Genomic DNA, 27,456 nt, shown 5'->3' with positions numbered 1-27,456 from the left:
TGGTCATACAAAGAATTTGAAATTACATTTCTTGCTTTCCCATACAGACATAGACTAATCTAGGTAAGGACGTAGACAGTATAGACATAGACAGTACTTATACATGGACTTAAGACAGTATGGACATAGACAGTGCTCATACAGACATTTAAAGTGCAAGACTGGACAACAGAAGACTTGTAGAGGACATACATTAAGAGGTATTTGTTGTGCTTTTGTGCTTTTCCTAAAAAAAGTCCTTTATAGCGTTCTGACATGGTAATAGTAGCATTTTGAAGAAAAATAAATATTAAAAAGGTCTGTCAAGTACACCAGCAGCAGTGTGTGTGTGTGTGTGTGTGTGTGTGTGTGTGTGTGTATGTGTGTGTATGTGTTTAGTGCAGGTAGAAGGTGCGGTGTGCGTCTTGTGTGTGTGTGTTCGTGTGTCTGTGTGTGTGTGTGTGTGTGTGTGTGTGTGTGTGTGTGTGTGTGTGTGTGTCAGTGTGTGTATGTTTGGGTTTAGTGCAGAAAGTGCAGTGTGCTTGTGTGTGTGTGTGTGTGTGTGTGTGTGTGTGTGTGTGTGTGTGTGTGTGTGTGTGTGTGTGTGTGTGTGTGTGTGTGTGTGTGTGTGTGTGTGTGTGTGTGTGTGTGCATGTTTTGAGTTAGTGCAGGTTGAAAGTTCAGTCACAAGTATAGTAGTGCAGGTGGAATGTTCAGTCTCAGATATGGTGGTGGGGGATGGGGGGGGGGGTTGTCAGTGGCTTTGCTGGCTAGAGGCTGACAGTGGAGGGAGAGTGGGTTGAGTGTTCAGCATCTTGATCGCTTGGTGCATTGTGCTGCTCGCCAGCCTGGTGGTACGGGAACGGAGGCGCCTGTACCTCTTTCCAGAGGGCAGGAGGCTGAACAGTTTGTGTGCAGGGTGGCTTGTGTCTTTGATGATCATCAGTGCTTTCCGGGTGAGGCGTGTGGTGTAAATGTCCTGCAGGGAGGGGAGTGGTACTCTAATGATCTTCTTCGCTGTGTTCACAACACGCTGGAGTGTCTTCCTGTTTTTCTCCGTGCAGCTTCCTCCCCACACTGTGATGCAGTTGGACACGACGCTCTCTATGGTTCCTCTGTAGAATGTTGTCATGATGGAGGGTGTAGCACTTGCCTTCTTTAGTTTGCGCAGGAAGTAGAGACGCTGATGGGCCTTCTTCGCCAGTGATGTAGTGTTGGTGGTCCAAGAGAGGTCGTCGCTGATGTGCACTCCAAGGAACTTGGTGCTGCTCACTCTCTCCACAGCATCGCCGTCGATGGTCAGTGGTGGCAGTTGTTTTTGGACCCTTTGGAAGTTGACAACAATCTCCTTGGTCTTGTTGACATTCAGCAGGAGGTTGTTGTCTTTGCACCATCTGGCCAGCAGGTCTACTTCTTCTCTGTAGTGAGTCTCATCGCCCTTGGTGATGAGGCCCACCAGTGTTGTATCATCCGCAAACTTCACTAGATGGTTAGTGCTGTGGGTCGTTGTGCAGTCGTGTGTCAGCAGCGTGAACAGCAGGGGGCTGAGAACACAACCTTGCGGAGCCCCCGTGCTCAGGGTCAGGGTGCTCGAGGTGTTGTTCCCTACCCGTACTGCTTGTGGTCTTTGCATCAGGAAGTCCAGCAGCCAGTTGCAGAGGGAGGTGCTGAAACCTAGTTTGTCCAGTTTTCTGATGAGTTGTTGTGGTATTATGGTATTGAATGCTGAACTGAAGTCAATGAACAGCATTCTCACATATGAGTCTTTAAGCAATTATGACATTACGAATGCAAATTCAGTGCGATTGCCACTGTGTATTACTATAATTTAAAAACTTTCCCTCAAGCTGAAGTTTGTTAGATGACTAGTCCTTGCGGCAAGAACTCATCAAGCTCACGTGAGATGACCAATGTAGTTGTCAAATTTCCCTGGTTAGCCAGAGAGATAGCAACATAAGTTTATTATTGTCATGGTTTGTCTAATAAACACATCCATGTGGTTGTGCTGTATGTTTTGTTAATGCGGAAGGAATTGCAGGGACATGCAAATGTCCGTCTTATATTTTTGTCAAACGTGTTTCCCAACGTTATTCGAGATAGGGATTTTTGTTTAGGCCTACAAATTGGATGTAGTTAAAATGCTAATCTGCCACACAAGACGTGACGTCACCCACCTGCGAACTCTATTGTCCTTGGGTCTGCCCTTGCAGAATGTAGTAGCGGATAAAAAGGCAAACATGCATTTTTACTTCCATATAGGGCTCTAAATTAACACCAGCCAACCGGCCAAATAGTGGTGAAAATTTCAGTTTGACTTAGAGAAAATACCAACTTACTCACTTTGACTAATTAGTGAGTGTGTGTTGGCTAGTAAGATAAACATCTACTGGCCATTTTTGGCTGGTGGTGAAAAAAGTCAATTTAGGTCGCTGCATCCATATATGCGTTATCTGGCAATAGAAGCTACACTATAACTCAGCACCACATAGTGTACAGTGAAGTAGCACATCTCTGTTTGCCTCGCGACGCCATCCTCTGTACTCCACCCAAAGATTTTGGCTCCGCACATCGTCTGGCAAAAGCCTCGAGCTCGGTTCTCTCAGTGTTTCGCCAATCAGCAAACAGTTGAGAGTGGTGACGTAGAACTCACCCGCGAGCTCCGTTACTGATTGGTTAAGGTAACTATATTCACACTTTTGTTTTGTTATTTGTATGCTTTTGCGACGCTGTAACGTGACAGGCATGCTAATAAAGCACAATATGGGTTTTAATTTGAGTTTGGAACTTCAATTAATTTAAATGATAGAGTAAGATCAGACCATCTCCCATCGTCCACGGAGACGGATTCCTCATGGCTTTTGCCAAACTGATTGACAGAGTTAACTGTCGGCTATTCGCCCAGGCTACATCTCTGTAATCAGGTAGGGTACAGTTTATTACTGGAATGACGTTATGTTAGCGCAAAGTTAGTAATTGTTATTTTGATTCCAAAATTGCCTCTGTCAACGGTTACACCAGCAGCATGCAATTCATATTCCAATAAGGGTAATGAACACACATTGGGAGAAGAGTCTCCCCTGCCTTTGTACTGTGTAATGATATTCTATATACATACAATTTAGCATGTGGTGTATTAACATCTGCAACTTGTGTGTGGGCATAAAGGGGAACTTATTATTTAGGGCCACCCATCCTGGTCACAACTAGGCATGCATTGAGTCAGTGGGTGATGACAGACAGGGGAACACACATTTGGGTTATTGGACGAAGTTTGGCTCTATGCGAAATCCATTTAAAATCTCTCTCTCTCTCTCTCTCTTGCTCGCTCGCACGCACGCACACGCACACACACACACACACACACTATCACAGCTGCCCTGTTAATATGCCCACTCTGAGAATGTGTATGTTTTCAAAATCTGGCGGATGAGAGGTTGAGGGATGCATTCACACAGTAAGCCCAAAACCGTCGGGTACAGTAATGGCCAGAGAATGGGCAAGGTAGGCTAATGACTCTGTCCCATACATCAGCACTCTCTCTTCCTGCCCTGCAAGGGGACGGGGGCCGCCTTGTAGGCTGGTAGGGGCGCCTTGCAATAAGGACAGGGCCGTAACCAGACATTTTCAAATACCGGGGTCAAATGCTGTGTGCTGTACTACATACTGTACATTTAGAATGTTTCAAATGCTTCAGTCAAGCTCTTAAGTTTGTTTTCATTAATCACTGTCTTGAGGATAAATGGGGGTGGCGTATGCAGACTGAATTTATCATTATTGATCATAATATCGATTTTCATCATAGATAAAAAATACAGAGGACATGACGTCTGTGTCCTCAATGGTAGTTACGGCCATGAATAAGGACATCATTAGCCCTTTAAGACTCTTATCAAATGGGCCTGTCTGCTGTTTTGTCTGCCTGGCACTGTACTGGCCAGTGCAGATGACAGAGTCCCTTCCCCTTCTGATTCACTCGATATTTTAATTGTTGACATTATGATGTGGAGCCAATGGAGCCTGAGTACTACTAGGGCTTGCACGGGGGATACAGGCCAGACGGGTGATCTTGAAAGGCAGCCATGGCCTAATGGTAAAGGGTTGGTGGTCTCTCTGGATCAGAGAGTGCCAGGTTTGCACCACACCCACACTGTAAAACAATGCAGTGTTAATTTAAGACAGTATATGGTCCCATGTATGAACATATGGTTCCATATGATTTTAGTGCTCAATTATTTGAGTGTTGAATTACCCCTCCAATTCCATAAATGCTATGCAACTCTCGAAGTGTTGATTCAGCACTCCTAGAGCTGAACTAACACTAAGTCGGTTGGGTCCATATATATTCTGAGAAAAGTGTTACATTTACATTGTTCTTTTTCCATTGGGCATTAATGAGTGTCCCCACACCATCACCAATGGCTGAAGCGCCTTTGAGCAAGGGACCTAATCCCACATTGCTCTCTAGACACTGTAAACAATACCTTGTAATAATTGTATGTCGCTTTGGATAAAAGCATTGTGATGTAATGTAATGTAATGTAATGCAGTGGTGTGACTAGGATGCTGTGTGTGTCTGTGCTTGTCAGATCGAAGAGGACACGTGGCAGAAGTATTACCTGGAGGGGGTGGCCAATGAAATGTACACAGAGTACCTGTCCAGTGCCTTTGTGGGCCTTTCCTTTCCCACAGTTTGCGAGTAAGTATGGCCCCCATCCCTCCCCGTGGCACAGCATTTGTGTATATATACATTATAAAGTAAATTGCTAATGTTTCAATTTTAAAGTTCAAATTCAAATTTCATATTTAACATACATTAGGCTAAATTAAACAGTTCGATAACTACAGTGCATTCATTGTTCATGAAATACACTTTGCATATATTCTAGTTTTACAGTCAAAGGACATAAACTTGTACTTATCTTTGTATGGGTGCTAATGTTAAGAAAAAAAAATCAGTTGAGCACCATTTACTTTTTCACTGTGTTCCATCTAATTTCTTCACAAATACATCACTGTAGTCCACATCAACACATGCTGTAAAAGATCTCAACACTCGCTTCTGCTCCAAAGAATGAGCCATATCATATGTCTGAATTCATACTGATGTGCTCCCATCGGGTGTATTTGGAATAAGTGTCATTGTAGAATGTTCTAACAGCAACTAGCAATGTTGCTAATAACTAGCCATTTTTACGCCAAAATTCTAAAAGCTGTATGAAATCACTTAGCATTGCCAAGTCTATTTTATGCAGTGAGCCTGAATGTGTTCTGCGATCTGTGTCGTTTTTTTCTGTTCCAGGCTGTGCTACGTGAAGCTGAAGTTGCTGTTGATAGCAATTGAGCAAAAGTCCGAGACAAATGAAAGCAGGTTTGTTGAGGATAATCTCTGGTTATATGAAATGTGCAATAGTTAAGAAGATGTTGTTAAAGTAGGTAGGCCGTTATACAGGAGGAAAACACAAGGAGATTACAAAGGGATGTATCTCCATACGAAATAGCATAGTGGCAAAAATCTACTAGATAGTTAGTCCATATATTATACAATGTAGGATATAGTAAAAAAAAATAGAATAGAAAAAATTATGTTTGCTATTGAATATCCATGTAAAGTGCCATGCTGCAGCATGTTGAATGACGCACTATGGTACATGGTTTGATTTGGTTTGTTTGTTTTTGATTGTATCCCACTACCAGCTGAAGGGGTCATAAACATCTGCCCCAATTCACTGTCAGCTATTGATGTGGTCCCAACAACCTGCGCCAAGTGTCCATCATCAATAGCATTCGTGTGAACATTGCTGTAAACTCAGTGCAAACCCATAATCACCACTAATTATACATGAAGTACTGAGTTTCAGGATTGTGTATTTGCCAAACCCCCCTCACCCCTCTATCTCTCTTTCTCTCAATCACTCCTTTGGTCACACACTTCTGTGCTGTGTGTGATGATAACGTGTACTAATACATTCTACCGCTCACATTCAACACGTACTAATCACAGTGGAAACAGAATGTTCTTTCCAGTAGATGCTACAGGGAATTGGACCCTCGTATCTGTCCAGTAATCAGACTAATCGGGTTCTTTCCAAATTCTGGTTCCATTTGGCCGTAGTGACTTCCTTGTGAAGTTTTTAGTGCCTAGTGTTCTGATGACTCAATCGATGATTTCTCTTTTTGTGTGACAGTTTTCAGAGGCAAAACGTTATTGCTAACAGAGGTCGTGCTCTCCTCTCAGAGCTCACATTTTGGTCCAATAATACTTGAACCTATGAAGTCTTGGTTTGGCATTAACAATATATGATTTGAAACCATTTTTGTTGAAACCCTGACATGGTGCCATTTTACTTGCTTTGAAGTAGTCATAGTTTCCCCCTCTCTCCCTTAGCTTTAGTTTCTCTCACTAGTTTTGTCTTTGTTTGTAGTTTGTAGTTACTGGGCTCGGCTGCTGCGATGTGCTTTATTTAGGCAGATTTGTTTGTTCTTTTGTCTCGTTTGTATGTTATAATTACTAGCACAGATTTTTTTGCTTGTCTTACTTCTGACCCTTACGGCCAAAAACACCTTTGTTCTTAGGAGAATGAGGTCTGAGAAGACGGCCAGTTTACTAGTTATTATTTAAGTTATTATTTTAGAATACATTACACAAATAAATCTATGCATCTTATATTATTTTTTACACTTTTTTCTTACTGCCTTACATTTACTGTATAGTATATAGTAAGCCTTTCCTAAAATAGCCATACCCAGTCAGTAAGTAATCTAGGACATAAGTATTTTTTGGTCATTATTATGGTTGTGATTCTGTCTTAATCCAATGAGGTATTCAGAATTACACTACTGATGTCACTTTCTTTTTTATCGTTATGCCATCATACGAGTGATTGATTTGACATGTTTTCTTGTTGTTTACAGAAGCCGAAAGCGGTATGCCCTCTTCCTTATCTTACTGTATCTCCAGCTACTTTTTCAAAATCTTCCAACTCTTTTTGGATTTAAAATCAAATAAGGACTCCTATTCTTTCTGAAACCTGGCCAAACTCTCACTTCCTTATCGTGACTTGTGCTTTTATGCACTAACTTCTTTGCAGGCAGACAGAGTAGACATTGTACTCTCTTTCTTTTCCATTTGTCTTTTCGGTGTTTGTTTGCATTTCCTAACCTTCATAATGGATATATCCTGTTTGGTTTCGTCCCATGTCTGTCGTGTGGCTTCACCCCTTATCTGTCACTTCCTGGTTCCTTTTCAGTGTTGTTCGTGTCAAGCTGTGCTGTAAATGTGTTATAAAAACAACCCTTCAAATTAACTGTGTTTCTCCCTCTGTTTTTGTGCTGTGTTTGTTCACCATCAGCAAAGTACTTCATGGTTCAATCATGCCATATGACTCAGCCAAATTTCTAAAGCAAATGTTACTTTTGCCTTCTTTCTGACATGCCGAGTAGGGTCTGAGTATAATGATTAAGGTCATTTGGAACCAAACACATGGTCTCTGAAGACTGAACCCAGTTCTTCAGGCAAACAAAATTGCCACTGCTGTAACGCATGCCTTAAAAGGCTCACACACATCAGCTTAATCGCTTTGTCATCATAACATTTCTTAACATGCTGCTCACAACACCAACACTCTCACACAGGCACTTGCACACGCACACACACACACACACACACACACACACACACACACACACACACACACACACACACACACACACACACACACACACACACACACACACACACACACACACACACACACACACACACACAATGGCATGAGCAAAGTTCACGTGGAATCATGCATTCATGTCCAAATTGATTAGCTTGTAGGTTACCCACATACTCCATCTCTACCATCTATCATTCATAATCTATCATCTTGTTCCTGTGAATCTGTGTGTGTGTGTGTGTGTGTGTGTGTGTGTGTGTGTGTGTGTGTGTGTGTGTGTGTGTGTGTGTGTGTGTGTGTGTGTGTGTGCGTGTGCGTGTGCGTGTGCGTGTGCGTGTGCGTGTGTGTGTGTGTTTGTGGTGGTGTGTATACAGTATGCTGATATCTGTATGTCTGTGTATAGAAGGATGCACATGCTTGTCAGTGTACTGTGTAAACGTAATAGCAGTGTGCGTGTGTGTGTGTGTGTGTGTTCATGCCAATACTTGCATTCGAATGTGTGTCCACGTACATGTCCACGTTTGGTTGTTTGTTTGTGCGTGTGTGTGTGCGTGCATGTGTGTTTGCGCGTGTCTCTGTGTGAGTTCATGCCCACACTTGCGTGCAAATGGTGTCCACATACATGTCCACGTGTGTGTGTGTGTGTGTGTGTGTGTGTGTGTGTGTGTGTGTGTGTGTGTGTGTGTGTGTGTGTGTGTGTGTGTGTGTGTGTGTGTGTGTGTGTGTGTGTGTGTGTGTGTGTGTGTGTGTGTGTGTGTGTGTGTGTGAGAGAGTGTGTGCGTGTGTGTGCGTGCCTGCGTGCGTGTGCATGTGTGTGGGTTCCTATCTGTCTGTCTGGTTCACTGTCTCTCATCCTGTCCTCCCTGGTGGCTGTCTGTCTCTCTGTGCGTCTGTCTGTCTTTGAGTAGATGTTCATGACGCCAGGTCACTTCCTGTCAGTTTGGTGTTTGACAATAACAATCCAACTGCACAGAAGTTACTGCAACAGTTTGCATCTACGTACTGTACTGCACTTCACTGCTCTGCAGTGGCTGCCCCAACTGCTGTTTGTTCTTTACTATTTTTAGTCCTTTGTTTGTTCGGTTTGGTTGATCGCTTGTAAATGTGCCGTGATCACACTCTTTTTTGGTAACAGCATGCCTAAGCACTCCCGTGGTTTGTGTGCCACCATGCCTACCCGCCTCGCCTTGCCTCCCACAATGTGAGGTTTTCAACCCCATAACTGCTAGTTGATTGATTGCCAAGCATTTGAAAATGGCTCGCAAATAAATGGAATGTGAAACGATGTTGTGTTGATGATAATTGACCCTTTAAAATCTCAGATTTGGGGAGTGAAGACACGTAGGTTTGCAGTGTTTTTTTCTGTCTATCTTTCCTCTCTTTCATACTTTTCTTTGGCTTTTTCTGGAAAGCATGCCCAGTGTGCAGCTTCTGTACCTACTGTGTGGGGGACATTTAATCAATTTTTGGAAATGACAAAATGAAGGCTGATATTACTTTCCAAACGGACATCTCCATTTTTTCCATCCAAATTTCCTTTTCGAATCGCCAAGGTGGCACAACACATTTTGTGAAAGATCATTTTGTACCAGATTAAATCACCCCCTTCTCATCATTTACTTTTTTATTCCTTTTCATTTCTGTTCCCATTTTGACTGAAATATACATACTAGTATTGAGCCCAGAGGAAAGACCTTTTTACTCATTGACCCTTCCATGTAACTTTCCATCTTATCAATCCAGCAGGGCTGACTCAACCGATGGTCTTCCATGTTGGGACACTCTAATTTGATGCAGTGATGGTAGACCAATGCTAATTGATCTAACCCCCTAAGCCATGTTCACAGCTGACCTGTCGCAGCTGATGCCTCTACCTCTACCCACCTCTCCTTTCATCTGGGCTCAGAATGGCCACAGTAACCTCTGCTAAGGCCAGTTGTCTTCTCCAGTGTTGCAGTCTCAACTAATATCATTGATGATTCCTTAACCACAGGCAACCATTAATGACTGTGTTGTCGTCCCATGTCAGCCTAATTCTCGGGGAATGATACAGTATAACCAGTATTAATTGCGCTGCATCATGAACACACTGGGCATTAGTCCCAATAACAGCATGAGTGTTGATAATAGTGATTTGGATGGATGTTGGTCTAGTTTGCACAACGTACCACATGGTAGTGTAGTATCCACTACTACCAGAGGCATTCCATCCCCCTTACATATCCCCTTTTGCCATTGCTCCAATGTCGTCTGTAGAGGCCAATGACAGCCATTGGTGAAGTGAGGTCAGGCACATGTAAACGTTCAGCCATTTTGCTTCAGCTAATCCATGAATCTGACTACATTGACTGACCACCCACACTTTCCTTCTTCCAACCCCCCTTTCATGACACTCCAGTGAAAACTCAATTTTAATTCTTTCTTACTACTCCTCTTCTTCTCCCATGCCAATTAGGTACCATCTTAAGAAAAATAATTGAAATTGAGCCACTATGCAGATGTGCATTTGTTTTGTTTACTTGTGTGAAACCCACGTTTTTTAACTAATTACTTGAAACGGTTTGCTTGAGTGTCAACAAACCCTCCATTTAAGACCTCCCAACAGACACAACAGCATCTTTTACAGTCCCATCTCCCCCTTCCAAAAAAAGAAACGACTAAAATTGCCAGTCGTTTGCCAATATTTTCTTTCACTGCGCTGTATCTTCAGAGTCAATGCTTCCTTATTAGAGAGCTGTGTGTGCGGTACCATTCCTCTTGATTTAGGGCTTTAACCCAGTGTCTTCACCTCCCCTCAGCCAATAGCAGTGACTCTTCTCTGTGTGTTTGCATCTTTCTTCTCTGATCAACACAGTATTCTCATCAACCCCGGCAACCACGTCAAAATGCAGGAAGGTACCTTGGGTTTCTTTATAGCCAGTGACGCCAAAGAAGTCAAGAGGTAATGCTTTGCTTTCTGTTCTGAAAAAAAAAACAGACCAAGTGTAGTCCATACTGTTACATGTAAAGCATTGGAACATTGCACTTAATCATTGTAGAATTAAAAACAACTGAATTGTCGGATAATATAGTTTTGTGAAACAGTGTTGTGTTAGTAGTCTTGCTAGCGCCTTGTCAATACTAGCCCCTCACACAGCCCCTCAGCTGGTGTTTCCATTGATATGGGTGGGTCTGGCACCATGTAATTGGGCTGGTCACGGAAATAGAAGGAATGCCGGTGAATGATGGTGTCAGGTTGTTATTACATTTGAATTGTGCTGCATAGGCAGACTTATGAGCTTCATGGCCAGGCCCATTCCAAATCTCACAACCAGGCGTTGTTGATTGGGCAAAGGCAAGTCTAATTGTTTTGAACTTCCAGACTGCCGAAACTACAAGAAGTGCAGTACAGTGGGCTGGTTCAGGCTAGCCTCTTTTTGCCGATCAGCTCAGACTTCCATGAGAGGGCAGCAATTTGCCATGTATTTTTTACAGATTGTTCATGGTTGCTATAATTAGTTGCCTAAAAAGTCCCTGTCTAAAAAGCAACAACAAGTATTGTGCAATCCAGTGGCTGAATAATTGCACCCAGCCCTCTAGAGCAAAACACTGATAGGGCCCCCCATGGCCTGCCAAGGTCAAAAGACAGGGCCAAAGATAGGGCCCCCACCATCAATTTGGGAGAGCTCCCCAGCACCAGCTCCGACACTGGTGCCTTCAATATGTATATTGATGGGTATTCAGAGAGTAGGGAGCTACTTGGATGAAATTAGTGTACAGTTTCCATGTTGTTTTACATTTAGTAATGAAAAAAAAACAAATGGTGCATTTTTGTGTGATTTCCTCTGACACTGCCATTGCATGTGATGCTGCTTGTGATGTTCATTGTCCACAGCGGAATCAGAGTGAATTGAGCGCTGTTTCCATTTCTGTGCTGTCTGTCTCTTTTCCCTTCCTCCCCTCAGAGCATTTTTCTACTGCAAAGCTTGTCACGACGACATCACAGATCCCAAACGGATCAAAAAGTGTGGCTGCAAACGACGTAAGTGACTTAACATCTGTTTCCCTCCCTCATGGTGCTCTCTCTCTGTCTCTCTCTCTCTCTCTCTCTCTCTCTCTCTCTCTCTCTCTCTCTCGCTCTCTCTCGCTCTCTCTCTCCCTCGCTCCCTCCCTCCTTTCTTTTCACAACCCTCTTTCCATCTCAGGTGGAGCAGCCACTCTTAAGTGACCCATGAGTCAGTTATTCACTGTGCACCTACAACTCACCAGTTGACTGTTCTGAATTCAGTCAACAAAGTGTATACTATGTACTATGTTTGTCTCGAATGCTAGACTTGCTCGCAATATCATACAGCATTGTGAATGACATGAATCTTCTTTTTATTATTTATGTTCATGATCATGTTGAAATGAAATGTGTATAACTTTTCATGACTACATTTCATGACATTGGGGTTTTAAGTTTAAATGCACTGACTCGAAGTGTTTTACCACACAATTACATTAGCAAATGTGTTCCTATTAAGTAAACATGACACCAAGAGAGGAGACACAGAGCGAGATGACACTCTCGTTTGTCACCTGCGCAGAGACACAGAGGAGGACCATGGCTTCACATGAAGCATGCAATCCCATGCTCTGCCAAAAAAAAACAAGTCTGAGAGAACAGAGGAGAGACCGAGAGAGGCAGACAGAAAGAGAGAGAAAGAAGAGAGAGATAGAGAGAGAGAGAGAGAGAGAGAGAGAGGGAGAGGGTTTCGCATATCAGGCAGCTAATAAATGTTGTGTCGGTTAGATGGAGAGGTGAGATGACATGATTAGCCAGGCTGAAGAGAGAGCCTGTCAGTTTGGTGCCACATCACCTTGACAACGGCGCACGATAATGACCTCAGTCAGGTGGAAAAACAAAAGGCAAACCAGTGTCAGGCATGCCTCTCATGCTTGCACGCACGCACGCGCACGCGCACGCACGCACACATTAGGTTAGATGTCGTTAAGACCATACACACACACTAGGTTAGATGGCGTTAAGACCACTCCATGTGGTCAGACAATATCTCCACAATATCAGCACAATATCTCCTCTGTGCTGTACTGTGCGGTAGTGTCCATTCAGGGGACACTATTATATGTGGAAAAAACGAACTCCCCGGCCTCTTTGCTAAGTGGCGTTTTCATTATGACCGTTTTTGAGATTTTTGAAATGTAAAATATGAAATGTGTAGCAATTAACATAATACACTCCCATACCAAACAAGTTAGCAAAGCCATAGAACTGTTTTTTTAGTTGCAAGTTTAGGATGCAAATCCATTCAGACATTGCCCGTTGTTTGTTTGAAAGTGGTAACTGTAATATGCATGTGGAAATGCGTAGTAGCCACCTGACCTATATGGTCATTTGTCCTGACTACTTAGTCACTGGATAAATAATTCAGCTTAAATCTCAGCCCAGTCGGAGACAGAAAGGGGAGAGAGAGCAGAGAGAGGGGTGTGGGTCAATGACATTTAAGCAGCCTGAGAAGACATGGGCCATTGCAAATGGACAATCTCCTTATCTTGCGTCATGTAAATTATTTAAGCAGTTAGGCAGCTGAATTTGGTGGAGGATAGTATATATCACAGTGGTCTCTGTTGAGTTCAACACAAGAGTTTTCCTTTTTTTTTGCATTCACTAACTTGCACTGATTTCTGTTGTCCCCTTTATGGTGGTAATGTGTGACGGTGAATTGTTCATTTATTTATTTGATTTATTTTGTTCCACATAACTAAACGTACAAAAAGTAGCTTTGTGGACAGTGATGCCAATTCCATGACGCTGCTGGGAGTAATTTTTGTGTGTGCGTGTGTGTTTTTCCCCACCATGTTATGACCATTGACACACTTTTCGATGTTATTTCCCTCCTTTTTGCTGCCACTGGAATATGCCTCTTTATTTTAATGCCCTCTGGTAGTGATTTATTGTGAGTAACAAAAAGCAGGGCTCCCTGTTGCCAAGAGTGCAGTCCCACTGTCTCTTTTTTTTGTTTGTTTATTTTATTTATTTATTTTGTCTCTCAGCTGATTAGTAGAGTGTTTATATGTATGTTGCATGTTACCCAGTGTAGACGCTGCATCCTCTCCCACACACGCCTCTCTCATCTTCCTTCTACACTGTCCTCCTGACCAGATCTGGCACTCAGTGCAAAGCACTGCAGTGCCGACCGACCAACCAACCGACTCGACAGAACCCGCGTTTCTGACAGGGCCTCACACTCAGCCAGCACTCCCACTCTTGCCATTCATTTCCAATGACATAGAGGGTGTTTTATCTGCATTTTGGGGATGAGGGTGGTTGGGAGGGTGCGGGTTGCGGAGTTGGTGGGGAGGGCGCCAGCTCCATTTGGGTTTAATGAAGTCAAGATGAGATCGATTCGCAGAACCCCACGGCTTAATGTCATGTCCGAGGCCATTCTGATGTCTCCCAGTTTCCCCCCACCCTGTTAAAACAAGCTTACGGGCCCTCAGGAAAGTTGAGGGTTAGGGGAAGAGAGGGAGAACGGGGGTTGGAAAATAAGAATGTGGTGACAATCTTAAATGTCAAACACATAGACTGATATTGGTAACATTAGTCATGGATTCAAGGGAGCCAAGAGGAATACAAAAAAAGATATATATATATAAAAATTCAGTTTATCCATTCGAATTCTTCTCCTTGCTTGTCAGGGGCAATTTCGCATGCTGCTGTATTTTTCAGAGAGCGGAAAGTGTTCTGTGGGAAGGTCTTCAAAATTCTTCAGACTTTTAAATGAGCAACGTCTCCAAAACACAATCAAAACAATCTGGTCCATCCTTCCTCTCTCTCTCTCTCTCTCCCCCCGTCTTTGCTTCTTATAGTTTTGCTCCCAGCCCGTTAGGTTGGCGCTTTCAGCTCCTGTGCACAACCCAAGGACCCATCACTGTGGCACTGAACTGAAATGACATCGCCATGCATTTCAGTTCCTCCTTTCTGCATGGGTCCCTTTCTTATCCTCAACAAGCAGATTTTTTAGTGTAGGGTGCACAGTGAGTTTTAGTTGGTAGTTGCTTTGCAGTCTAAAACCACTAGATGTCCTCGTAGCGCTGCAATTTTTTTAAAGGTTTATGAAAGTAGAACAATTTGACACTGAGGTCCTCTGAAAACTAGTTTTCATGTGCAAGAATGCGATCAGCAGTGAAGTGAAGTATTTGGCAGTGGCAAGGATGCGTCTCGGCATTCGTTTTGTTTGGCTTTTTTTCCTTTTTTTCCCCTCTCTCTCTCTCTGTCTCTTGTTTCGGTTTTGTTTGTGTTTCTGTGTTTTCTGTTTCTGTTAAAGTGTGACATGGAACCATCGTCGTAGCATTTTCTCCTCCACATTCACCACTGACATGTTGGTGTAGTTGAGCTCATGATATGTCACTGTGTTTCTTGGGAGGGGCCTTCTCCTCGTTCTGCCTCGTAGACAGGGGAATGTTCTGTGGTCTTTTTCAGTCATTTTTTATTCTTCCTGGTTTAACATTGATTGCCATAGAGTCTTCCATTGCTTGTGTTATTAGCTTCACGGCATTTTTTTATTTGACTTTGACTTTTATTTGACTTGAGATGAGTTGTTATTGCTCAACACACAGCATACATTCTTGTATATCCATTTCTTTTGACCATGGTTTTTATTTTGAACGTTTTAGAGTTGTAGCCGGGAGGATGACTGCTGGTAGCATTCTTGCAATTTGGTCGTGCCTTTTTTTGTCCTGTGGCAGAGACCTCAGCATTTCAGGTTTATGTGTGTCAACGCATCAAATTCATCTCTGTTACCATGTCTGTCTGTCTGTCTGTCTGTCTGTCTGTCTGTCTGTCTGTCTGTCTGTCTAGCTGTCTGTCTAGCTGTCTGTCTAACTGTCTTGTGTCTCCACCCACATCCCTCCATGTCTCTCAGACTAACATGTCTTTACTCATCACCAAGCTGATGAACGTCAAGCCAAGTCTCTGAAGTCACTGATTCAAGCATGACATGGAGATGACAGCCTTTACTCTTTTGCTCTTGTGTGCAAATGCCAAAAGAAACTGTTTCAGCAGCCCCGTAAACAGTTGACCAATGAATGTCCCCTGCCCACATCACACACACCACCCCAACACCTGCTAAGACTCTCTCAGCTGCCTCTGTGTTTGCATGTCGGAGATAATGACTTGATGATTGAAGCGGTTGTGCATGTCTGACTGACTGAAAAAAAGCAACAGTCCCTGAGGTCCACTTTTGGAACACCAGCCCATTCTCTCTCTCCCTCCTGAAGAAAAAACAACAACAACTAAATTTGGCTCTCTCATTTAGACCCTTGTCCCCATGAATTTGATCTCCAAAATGCTCTCTTTTCCCCTTGAGACCGTGTGTTGATTTGACAGTGCCAGACTTGTTTATGGTCAGTTAACACCGTGGCATCGGGAGAATGAGGACCAGGGACTGTTTCTACACTGCAACCCCCCCCCCCCTCTTGCTCACAGCAATCAAGAGGTGCTGCAAAATTTCACCAGTACTTCCCCCTGACACACGCACACAGACACACACAGGCACACACACACACACACGGACATGCACATACATGGACATGTACACATGCACATATGCACACATTAACACAAACACTCAAACCAATGCAAGAAGAACATCATTTAGAAAGACATGCACACAAATAGACATGTGTACAGAGACATACAGTATGTTAGTATACCAAGCCACAAATATGTCTCAACAGTTGTTCAATGATGGCAATAAACACATTGCCATAAAGTAGTCATTTTTTTCCACTAGTACTGAAATTTGGCTCTGAATATAACTATATGTAAGTGTCATACAATATAGTAACTAACCACCTGTATCCCACATCAGTGATGGACAACATTCATTCATTAGTTTACTATTCAGTGGCACATGGTTTTACCTGTCTAATTCAACCTGGTAATTGCCTGGTTGAAGGATGACTTGGTTGAATTGGACAGGTAAAATCAGAATATGTGGCACTGGAGTGCAAACTAATAAATCCAAGTTGCCCATCTCTTCTCCCACATATAGTAACACCCTGTGGTGTTCTCTAGACCAAGTAGTTAACTTTCACCGCCACCTCAGGGGGGTGCTGTGGCGAAATGGCCCGACTTAGACGATGGCCCTAGGTCCTAGAGCTAGAGGCCCCCGCTACACAGCTTGGTTTTGGCTTGCACATTGCATGATGGTATGCAGGTATGTGCTTCCCCCACCCCCACACCCCACTGAATGCTAGCTTAGGACCCTCTAGCGAATGTCACCCACGACCCACTCCACCATCCACGAGGTCAGCTTCTTTGAAAACATCACTCATCAGGAGTCACCCCACCTGTTCCCCTTTGAATGACCCCCCTCTTGGTTTCCTTTACCTCACTGTCCCATTTGACCTCTGACCTACAGTAAACGGCCTTAGAGCACAGCTTGACCCTCGAGCAGGCGAGCACCGCTTGTAAAAAGAAAGAAAAAAATGAACCACAATTTGACGGCACCTGCTCCTGAGTAAAATGTGCTAATGGAATGCATGTGTGTGGGCGTTTTCTTGCCACGTTTACAAAGTAACCCCATTTGGCCTCTCTGTGTAATGGATTCATTCGAAGTCGTGGCCGTGTTCATCTCCTGATTATTCGAGGGTCAAGCCTGTGCGAAAGCTTGTGTCTAAGGCCGCCGTTTTGCACTTTGCACTCTGCACTCTCTTATTTCTGTTCCTCTCTGAAAGTAAAAAAAAAAGAGAAATCTGCCAGAAAAAACTTCCCACTCTCACCCACCCCTCTGGTCTGCGTACGTATGTCTTTCCTTGCCATTAACCTGCTGCTTTTCCTCTTCCTCTCATCCTCCCCCAAAAAACATGACTGTAGCCAAGATGTCCGTCTACAAGCGAATGAAACTGGCATGTTGTTTTGATTGCGGCCGATCTGAGCACGACTGCTCATGCATGTCAGGCAGTGTACATAGTAACATGGACACCCTTCAGAGAGCCTACCCGCTTTCTTCTGTCTCTGTTCATGATTGCCCAACCAGTTTACGTGCCTGTAAGTTTTGATCGCCAACACATGCTGTTTTCCATGTCTGTAACGTGTCTTCTGTGTGTGTGTGTGTGTGTGTGTGTGTGTGTGTGTGTGTGTGTGCGCGCGTGTGTGTGTGTGTGTGTGTGTGTGCGTGCGCGTGTGTGTATGTGTGTGTGAGATTATGTTGTCTTCGGGTCGTCCATATGTGTCGTGTCCTGTTTGGTGCTATCTCCATAGTCTTGTCTTTTTTCCTCGTGGCCTTTTTTCCTCCTTACAAAGTTATTTTATTATTTTGTTGCCTTTTTCGAGTTTTTCATGGTTGGTTATTATTATTATTCTGAATGTTGTGGGATCTCAGTTGTGAAGTGGTTGGTAGTGTCGTGGCTTTTTTGTCGTGCTTTCTCTTAGCCTTTAGGTTTTGTTGTGCTGCAGCATGCTCTGTGAATCAAGCACTTGTGTGGTGCTGGTGTTTTCTAGAGTCGTCGTTTGGTGTGTGTGTGTGTGTGGGTGTGGTGTGTGCATTTTTTCTATATGTGACATAGTCTTTACGTTATACAGGTAAATATTTTGTGGTGAATTGAACAAAAAATGTTTTCTGTGTCAAAGGGAATATCATTTGGCTTTCATTTAATGCTACACATGTACTGTACGTATGGTATGTGGTTGTAATTATTATGATGATGTTTTATTTTATTCTTTATTCCATGACGTTATTAATTATTTGAAGACCTTCCAGGTTTTAAGAGGGTGCCACTGTCCTGGCTAACCACACTCCCTATTTTGCCTCCACTACTAATGCACCTGCAGGATGGGCAGCAAAAGTCGTTTGTCCGTCCAGCATCATTTAATGATGAGACTGAGAACTGAAAGTCTTTCATTTGGGTGGGATGAGGGATGGGACATGGGGGAGGGGGGGTTGTTAAACATCTGTTTTGGATACACTGAAATAATTTGTAGGGGGACAGATCATATCTTTTGTTTGTTTGGTTGTATATGTTTTGTTTGTTGAGCTTTCCTTTTACTTTTTGCTCTCTTTAATTTTTTATTAGAAGGATATGTAAGGTTATTATGAAAATGTGACAGATTATAAATCACAAATAATGATTAAAAGAATAGTGCAGAAAGGCTCTTACGATTCCATTAGTAATACAGACTTGGAGCAATCAGCTCTGTATTGTAGTCCTCTGTGGGGAATGCCGTGTCTAATAGCCAACCGCTAGCTCAGTTTCTACTTTTCCACACACTGAGAGGAAATCACTTTTCTGTCCAGAATGTGTTTGAAATGAAGTGCACAATCTAGGCAGAGAGAACACACTGTCCTCTTTTGCTCCTCTCTCTCTCTCTCTCTCTCTCTCTCTCTCTCTCTCTCTCTCTCTCTCTCTCTCTCTCCCTCTCTCTCTCTCTCTCTCTCTCTCTCTCTCTCTCTCTCTCTCTCTCTCTCTCTCTCTCTCTCTCTAGCTTCCTCTCACCAGCAGCCAACTCCCCATCCCTATACGATGATTTTCTGTTAGGTCGCAATCAGAAAGAGTCTATGTCCTTTATTTAATGCCTTGTATACCGCCGTGGATCTGTCGAGGCCAATTGGAAAGTTAAAGGGAGAGTCCCCTGGCAGGCTGCTCGATTGAGATCACAGTGATTTGGGCTGTTGGAGAGGTCAAATGACTGAAGCAGTTAGCCGACGCGGCGCGCGGTCGAGGACAGTGCTCACTCAGGCCCTCTCATTAGCCAGGAGCAGACGTGGGGAAGAGGGGGAAAAAATACTATAGTGTCTGTCAATTAGAAGTGGACTCTGGCTCTTGCCATCCGGGTCAAGGGCCAACCAATCACACTCAACAACTGACCCCCCCCCCAGAACATTCTCAGGATGGCTCACCAGATCAGTGCCGATTATTCTTAAACACGCTATGACGAGTGCAACTTTGCATCCTGCATTTTAAATGATTCCCTTGAAAGCAATTACCGGCCATTATGTTGTTACTGATCCTGCAGTTCTCATGGATTTAAGAACAAAAAGGATTTTTTTTTTGCTGCCCCCATTGAATTTTTTCCACCACAGAAAGTGAGTTCAGTTCAGGCAGTTACGGAGGTCTAGATTCACCTAATCCTTTATTCTTCTCCTCCGCTCTTCTCCCCACTGGTTGTATGTCAAGTCTAGCACAATGTCTTTATGACGCTAATGTAGTATCGTCATCTGAGTGATGTTATCCTCGGTGAATAATGGAATTTGTAATGAAGGCTTTTCTTTAAATATTTATCCGCGCGCCCCTTCTTTCTTTATAAAAAAAGACCATGTGCAGGGAGGGTGGTTGGAGCATGGAGGAGGGGAGGGTGAGTGCATTAATTCAGTCATTGGCTGATAAGTTAATAGCCGTTTGTCATGTCCTTACACCGCGGCGGCGGAGTTGTTTGCAGTGTGTTTATGGTTTAGGGCGAATGAAGGTCTTCAGTGCGGGGTGAGATGAGCGCAGTAAACCTCCCTTTGGTTCATACCAGAATATATCACCAGATACATTTACTAACCAGGGCACACAGTGCTCCCAGAGTTATGCCCCCGCATGATGTGAGCCGCCGTTATTGCTGAAATAAATACTGCTCCCTGGGACGCCGTAATTCTGAGGAATGCTTTAAACACGTGGCAGTAAAGGTAGTCTGTCTTCTGACAAGTGGTACAGCCCTTCTCCACACACGCAAGCACGCGCACACACACGCACACGCATGCATGCGCACACACACGCACACGCATGCATGCACACACACGCGCGCACACACACGCGGGCACACACACTCATGCACACGCATGCACATACACGCGCACACACACATGCACGCAAGCATGCACACACACGCGCACACACACACACACACACACACACACATGCACGCAAGCATGCACACACACACACACACACACACACACACACACACACACACACACATGCATATGAACACTCACACACACACATATGAACACTCACGCAGGCACACACACACACACACACACACGTAAACAACACACACACACCTGCCTGCTCTCACCCCATCCCCTCCCCCAACACTTGGTGCTCGGGCCGGGCGCGTTTGGATTCTCATTCCGTTTGCAGGCTTCAGCCCCTCGGCATAGTGTATAAAGCGTCCTCTCCGCTGCTCAGTGGAGGAGTTACTAGTATGAAGATGAGGTGTGCGGGTGCAAGAGGCAGGTGGCTTGTCACTGCCTCTTACCTACCTACACTTTTTTTGCCCATGTCATAGCACCAACCAAAAAAAAAACGGTGACAAAGAAGCAAAGGAAGAAGACACTACGCCACTGTGCTCTCTCCTCAGTCATTAGGACTGGCCAGTGCTCTACGATATTAACGTGTAGTAGTTTTTGTTTTCTGGGCCCCTAGCTAGTGTGCTCCGAAGACAAGTTACCAGCTGAATTGTTGTTGTTTTTATGACAGTTTTTTTTTAAATACAAAGTATAACTTCTTGCACAAGCACACCCTTCTCCAAACTGCTCTGGGTATGGGTAGTACAAGGGGGGGGGGGGGGGGGTAGAAGGCTTCTTGTTCACTCATTGGAGGGTTGTTCTATCTATTCTATCTATGACGCCGGCCTGGCAAAGGCAGGGGCCTTCACAGAAAGCCAAAGCGGTGTTGTTGTTTTGTTATTGTTATTTTTTTGTCGTTTTTGTCAGAGGCGAGGTGGATGTGTCTCTTGGTTTAAACAAAAAAAAGAGGTCATTCCACCCCTCCAACACTCCCTCAGCTCCACCCCTGGCTGTAGGGCCTTCTGGAGGAAAGGGTGGGGGTTATGGGGTAAGAGAATGGGTGATGGTGGGTGTGTGTGGAGAGGGGGTGGTGGAGTGAGTCCAACGGCTCTGGCTGGGCATCGCCCATCTTTTAGGGGTGACAACAGCACCGGGGAGCGTTATACGGGCTGACACGGAAATTATGTTTGCATTTTCATTTCCGTGGCCTGCCGCGGCTCCATCACCAAACTCGGCCTGACAGCTCTCCCCTCCACCAGGCAGCCTCCCCCCTCTCCCTCCCTCCCTCTCTCTCTCTCTCTCTCTCTCTCTCTCTCTCTCTCTCTCTCTCTCTCTCTCTCTCTCTCTCTCTCTCTCTCTCTCTCTCTCTCTCTCTCCTTCTCTGTCTCCTCTCTCTCTCTTTCTGCATCCTCGCCCTCACGCCACACGCCAGGACAGATGCTAGCCAGCAAGTGCTCCCCACTCCACTCCATCCACTCCTGTCCCTCTCCCTCTCGCTCGCTAGTTCGTGCTGGCAGATCGCACCCGACACATGCCAGCACTGGGCAGCAACCCCCTCCTGCCTGAGTCGCTCTGTCAGGCAGGCCTACTCCATGGCCTGGGTGCCCGTCGTGACCTTTCCACTCACGAGGAAGGAGCTGAGGAAGGAAAAGATGCGGGCGGGTGGTTGGGAGGTCTGGGTTGATCCGTTAGTCACCTCCCATGCAGAGAGCGAGCAGGCCTCTCCAGGCTCCTTTCTCCTTCTCTCTCTCCTTCTCCTCCTTCCCCATCAGGGAAGCCAACAGGAGGGGACAAAGGGGACAGTTGTCCCGAGCCTAGGGACAGAGGGGGGCCCAGAAATGGGTTCACATTACATTGTATGCATTGGACGGGGGGGCCTTTTCAGATGACTTTGTCCTGGGCCCAGCCAAAGCTGTCGGCGGCCCTGCAGCCATGCATAGCACTCAGATCAGTGTGTCTATATTAGAACACTCCAGCAATGCCCCACAATGCCCCACTCCTTGGACCCCCCACCGACGCTGACCTCTGAAGCACAACCCATACCAGGCCCCAGGCAGTAGTTAGATGGTTGTGCATGTATAAACAAACATGGCGGATGTGCATGCTAGTAGGTTTTAAATATGGATGCAGATGCAGATATTATGCAAAAAAAGGACAATCTACTCGGATAAACATGAAGATAAAATACCGTTCATGCTTTTTACACATAATTGGAAATGAATCTTACGTTCGGAATCATTTCATGATGCTCACTTGTGGAACACTTTCGTCCACGCTGCAAAAAAAAGAGAAAAAAGATTGCAATTCTCCATATGCTATCGTCCATTAGCATACATCAACGGGGGCCGTCTCAGTTGATGTGGCAATCACCCGCCAAATCGAGCTTTTGTGCTTCATACACACACAGTGCAATCATGTGTAATTGACATGCTTATGCATAAGATGGCCCAAAACTGTTTCTCTGATATGACTTAAAGACATCAAACAACTGTCATTTAAGTCTTGAAAGAAAGAAAGAAAAAAAACTCAAAATGGAGAAAACAAATGTTTCAGTAACCGAACAGAAAAAAACCCCACAAAGCAAATCCCATTCTGTAATTATCCCTCGTCATTGTGGAAACACTGAACAGGCCTCTTGATTTGCATTACAATTTACCGTCATCTCATGACTCCAACTCGTGGTTGTTCTCCATCCTCTCCTCCGCCCGCTCTCGTTTTTTCTCCTCTCTCGTTTCTCCTCTCTCGCTCTCTCTCTCCTCTCTCCATCCTCAGCCTCATTACGTTGGCTTCCAGTGTTGTCGTATGTGTTTGCCATCATCCTTTCAACAGCCATCAGCCATCATGTGCCTTTATCTACTGTTGATTGTGTTTCTGTTTCCATCTGTTTTGTGTGTATTGTGTGTTGTCCCGTTGTCTCTCATCATCTTTCTCTCTCTCTCCCTCTCCTTCTCCCTCTCCGTCTTTCTCCCTCTCTCTCTCTCTCGCTCTCCACTTTTCTTCTCCTTGTCGTAACCTCTCATTTGTCTTTGCACTCTTCCTCAGCCAAATATAAATATAATGGATATGTCAGATCAAGTAAGTTTGTTCCTCTGTTTTCCACACTGTGCTTCAGCCCTGCTCATTTGCAGTAACGTTATGGGCTTCCTCATGTGACCTGTGTGTGCGCATGTGTGTTTCGTGTGTGTGTATGTTGGCGTGCGTGCGTGCGTGCGTGTGTGCGTGCGTGCGTGCGTGCGTGTGTGTGTGTGTGTGTGTGCGTGCACGTGCGTGTGTGTGTGTGTCTGTCTGTTTGTCTGTCTTCATGTGTGTGTCCTCACTCTGTAATACCCCAGTGCTGCCACCATGACTAGCTCAGGGTAAATGATGGGTATTGCTAAAGAGGTCTGATGACAGCCTATATCAGCACTGTATTCAAACATGAAGTTAAACTCAAGAGAATCTCTCATTCAGAAAAAAACGGTTATGCATTAGCCTGATTATGATACTGTTTGAAAGCCAGATGCCTTCTCAACTGTCTTTTGTAAGTGTTGATATAAAGGAGGGTTCCTCCAATGCCATGAAGTGAATAAGAAATACATATGTTGAGCTTTTCAGCCAAAGGACACATTTGTTGTTTGTGTTGTGCTGCCTCTAGCAGCAGATGGCGCTACTTCTCCAGAGAAAGCAGGAAGTCAAAAAGAGGGCGGTGTTCGGTTCAAAACAGATATCAATTTAGGTAATTTTTTTACCATGTGCAATAGAGCTATAGAGTTGTAATCTCCTGTGCTGTCGTACATGCTTTTATGTAAGTTTGAGTTTTTATATCCATATTATATATACATACATTATTATGCTTTAATGTCCCTTATACTGTGTTATCATATACTATACTGTGTTGAAAGTAGCTTTTAACAAATGCATATGCGCTTGGGTTCTATGCATGAGTGAAGAGGTACTGTCTGTATGGGATAATAATAATAATAATAATAGTATTAATAAATAATAATAAATAACATTAAATATTATTAATATTAAATAAGTAAGTAATAGTGTTTAGATTTTGAGGATTTAGCAACCATTGTCTGTTTTTTTTTCCTTTTTAATTTAAGTCGTAAAATATGATATATATTATAGATACTATATGAAGAAGGTGCTTAATTCTGGGCAATGTCCCTGGTCATTCTTTGCATTTTCCCCAACTTCCAACAGGGCTTGATAAAGCGTTGCAAAAAAAAAAAAAAAAAAGCTGAGGGCTCGTCACAGGATTTGCATTTCAGAAAGGGACAGTTGCCGTCTGGATCATTGTAAATCCACAGAGAAGCTGCCATGGCGCGTGTCCTCAGAGTAAAGCTGCGCGTGTTTGACAAGGGCCAGATGAATCCAGGAGTTATCGGTGGCGGCCTTTAAATCTATGCGGCAGCTGACGGCTGGAATAACCGTCTGTTTATCGCTCAGAGCTAGTTTTGGGGGGGTGGGGTGGGGTGGTTGTGTGTGTGTGCTGGTGGAGGGGAGGATGCGAGCGGGCGGAAGCTGCTTTTTCACTCTGGGCTGATATTGGTGACTATCCCCCACCAGCCCCTCTGACCACCACTCTCCACCCTCCTCCAACCCGCCTGCCTGCCATCTCTCATGTAGATGCCATTAGAGGTTGGGGATCTCAGGGGGCACTGGTGGGACTTCTGCACGCTCTCGCACCATTACCCATCAGGCCGAGGGAGAATTCAGGTGTCTTTAAAAAAAAAAAGATTCCAACCCTGGACTCTTTTTCGGCTTCAGCTTTAGGTTGTCAGAAATGTTATACTGCTGTTTGATATTTTACTCCCATGGGGAATTGGTTGCAGTTCAAATAAGGATGTTTGCTCAGAGAGAGAGGCAGGATGGATTTCTTTGTCCTCCTCTTCAGCTGATATTTCTCCTGATATTCACGGACTCGTTCGCTTTTATAAACCCGGCATCTGTGATTACAATTTATCCTTTTGTTGTTGACCGAGCCGAGGACGTGGGATAGTTAATATATCTAGCTGTCAAAGCTAACAGAAAAACACGAGTTTTAAAAGACGCCGCCGCCATGTAACGCTGATAGATTTATTTGTGTGTTTTGAGTGAACATCCTCTGAGTGTATCCAGAAGGCTTTGTTCCATAATGTAGTCGGAAGAGGGGAAGGGGGAAAAAAAAGCAGGAGAGTGCTTTTAATTAATTCATGTTTATTAGGGACAGCAAAACCAAATGTCACATTGAACATTTCACTTAAAGTGTGTGCCAAGTGGTTAAGTGGTGTTTAATAAAACCAAGATGTCATCATCAATTATTTAAAAATAGGACGGCAGCTTTTATGACACAGCTACACGAGTCGGAAACCCCTTAGCCCACAAATAAAGGTACACCTAGTTGCCTGATAGTGACAGTCAACATCACATTAACTTTTATTTCCATAGCTCTGTCCTCTGTACACAGGAATATACGTACTAGGCCATATTAATATTACGGCTCGGCTAACTCTTATTTAGAAGGTCATGGCATGTCTACAAATATAGCCGTTAAAAATGAATTAATCAAATTAATACATTTGTTTTGTCATTGACTCCGTTTTGGACTCTTTACTACACTTACAGTGTTGGGCTGTCTGAAAAAAAGAAAAAAAAGACAACAAACAACAACGCAATTCACTGCACTGTGAAAAGCTGGCAATATCTCTCATTGTTCTCGTTCTCCATTGTTTGACAGTAAAGGATGACGTTAGACCCAGCGTCCCAATCCGCTCGGTTAAACTGGCCAACTCCACGGGCCACCACGTAGCCGCCAACGCACTTCCCCGCAAAGCCCCGCCTCCTGCGTCCTGCGTGGTGACGTCCCAACGGCCCCCGGCGGCATCCAGTGGCGCTGCCGCCATCGCGCTCGTTAATAACCGTAAAGGGAGCCTGCTGCCGGGATCGGAGAGTGCCAGGCTGGGCCTCAGCCTAGCCGGCCTCAACCGCGCCCGCAGCCTGCCCGGGAAATACCGCTATCACTCCAGCATGGCCTCCATACGCAATCACAGGCCCTGTAGGTTACACCCACCCCACCCCACCCAGACCCATCCTACAGTATTCCCTCCTACACACACACACACACACACGCACACGCACACGCACACGCACACGCACACACAGCACACTCCACAGCCAAGCACTCCCTCAAACTACTCCCTCACCACCCAAACACAGACACACACATACATACAACCTGCATGTGTATTCTGGAGTGGCTTTGGCATGCTTGCTGCATTGAAGCGCAACGCTAATACCTCCGCACTCCACCCCTACCCTCCCAGCACTTGCTCCGAGTGTCCGCAAGATGTGTATCTGTAAGTTAGGTAGCGTACTACACACAAGAAGGAATAGGCGTATCAACGTCCAGGATGAAAGGCAAAAGAAACAACACTCTCAAGGTTTATTTACTCATTAGTTATTACTACATGATTTTCAATGCTGATGCATATTGGCCTAAAAACCATTGTCAGTGTTTGACCAATGGCTTAGGCCTAAACGCATCTGCGTTGGACACGGTTTAGTAATAAATAATGTTTAAAAAGCTTGGGAGTAGGATACACAAGGGCAGACAGATCCTCCACCCCCATCTTGCCCCCCCCTCACAGTACACCTCCTCCTCCCTCCAGTACACCTCCATTTCCCTTCCTTACGCTCACCAGCTTCTATTAACAGAAGAGTGTTGTTGCACTTCCATGGAACAAGGAGTAGCCAATGTCTCACCTCCGTGTCCTCAGCCAGGGAGAGAGGCTCCTTCTTTGTCTGTGTGTGTGTGTGTGTGTGTGAGTGTGTGTGGTGACAGTGGAAATCGATGTTTTGCAAAAACGGTCTTGACCACTGGGCACAAAGACAACGGGGGCTTAGTTAGTGCCCGCTGGCACGGAAGAGCAGACTGCAATTTGCTTGACCGGTTGCCGCTTTGATTTGGAGAGCTGTAAGAAAGAGAGAGAAAAAAGTGCTGTAATGCCATTTCTAAGAATCAGGCACTTACTGCGGCCGAAAGACAAACCCCCGCACCGGCCCACCACCCCACCCCAATACAACTC

General features: G+C 44.6%; 1 protein-coding gene across 2 annotated transcripts in view; it reads left to right on the top strand.

The window, feature by feature from the left end:
- kcnma1a (potassium large conductance calcium-activated channel, subfamily M, alpha member 1a) overlaps positions 1–27,456 on the top strand; it is a 218,536-nt gene that overhangs the window by 158,890 nt on the left and 32,190 nt on the right. For both annotated transcript variants that reach the window (XM_063191344.1, XM_063191346.1), the window contains exons 15-18: positions 4,566–4,675; positions 5,279–5,347; positions 10,498–10,584; positions 11,588–11,664. In XM_063191344.1, coding sequence (XP_063047414.1) covers positions 4,566–4,675; positions 5,279–5,347; positions 10,498–10,584; positions 11,588–11,664 — 343 coding nt within the window. The remainder of the gene's footprint in view (positions 1–4,565; positions 4,676–5,278; positions 5,348–10,497; positions 10,585–11,587; positions 11,665–27,456) is intronic.

Source organism: Engraulis encrasicolus, chromosome 24 (genome assembly GCF_034702125.1).
Source record: "Engraulis encrasicolus isolate BLACKSEA-1 chromosome 24, IST_EnEncr_1.0, whole genome shotgun sequence".
Lineage (NCBI taxonomy): Eukaryota > Metazoa > Chordata > Actinopteri > Clupeiformes > Engraulidae > Engraulis > Engraulis encrasicolus.
This window is presented reverse-complemented; position numbering and strand designations above follow the sequence as displayed.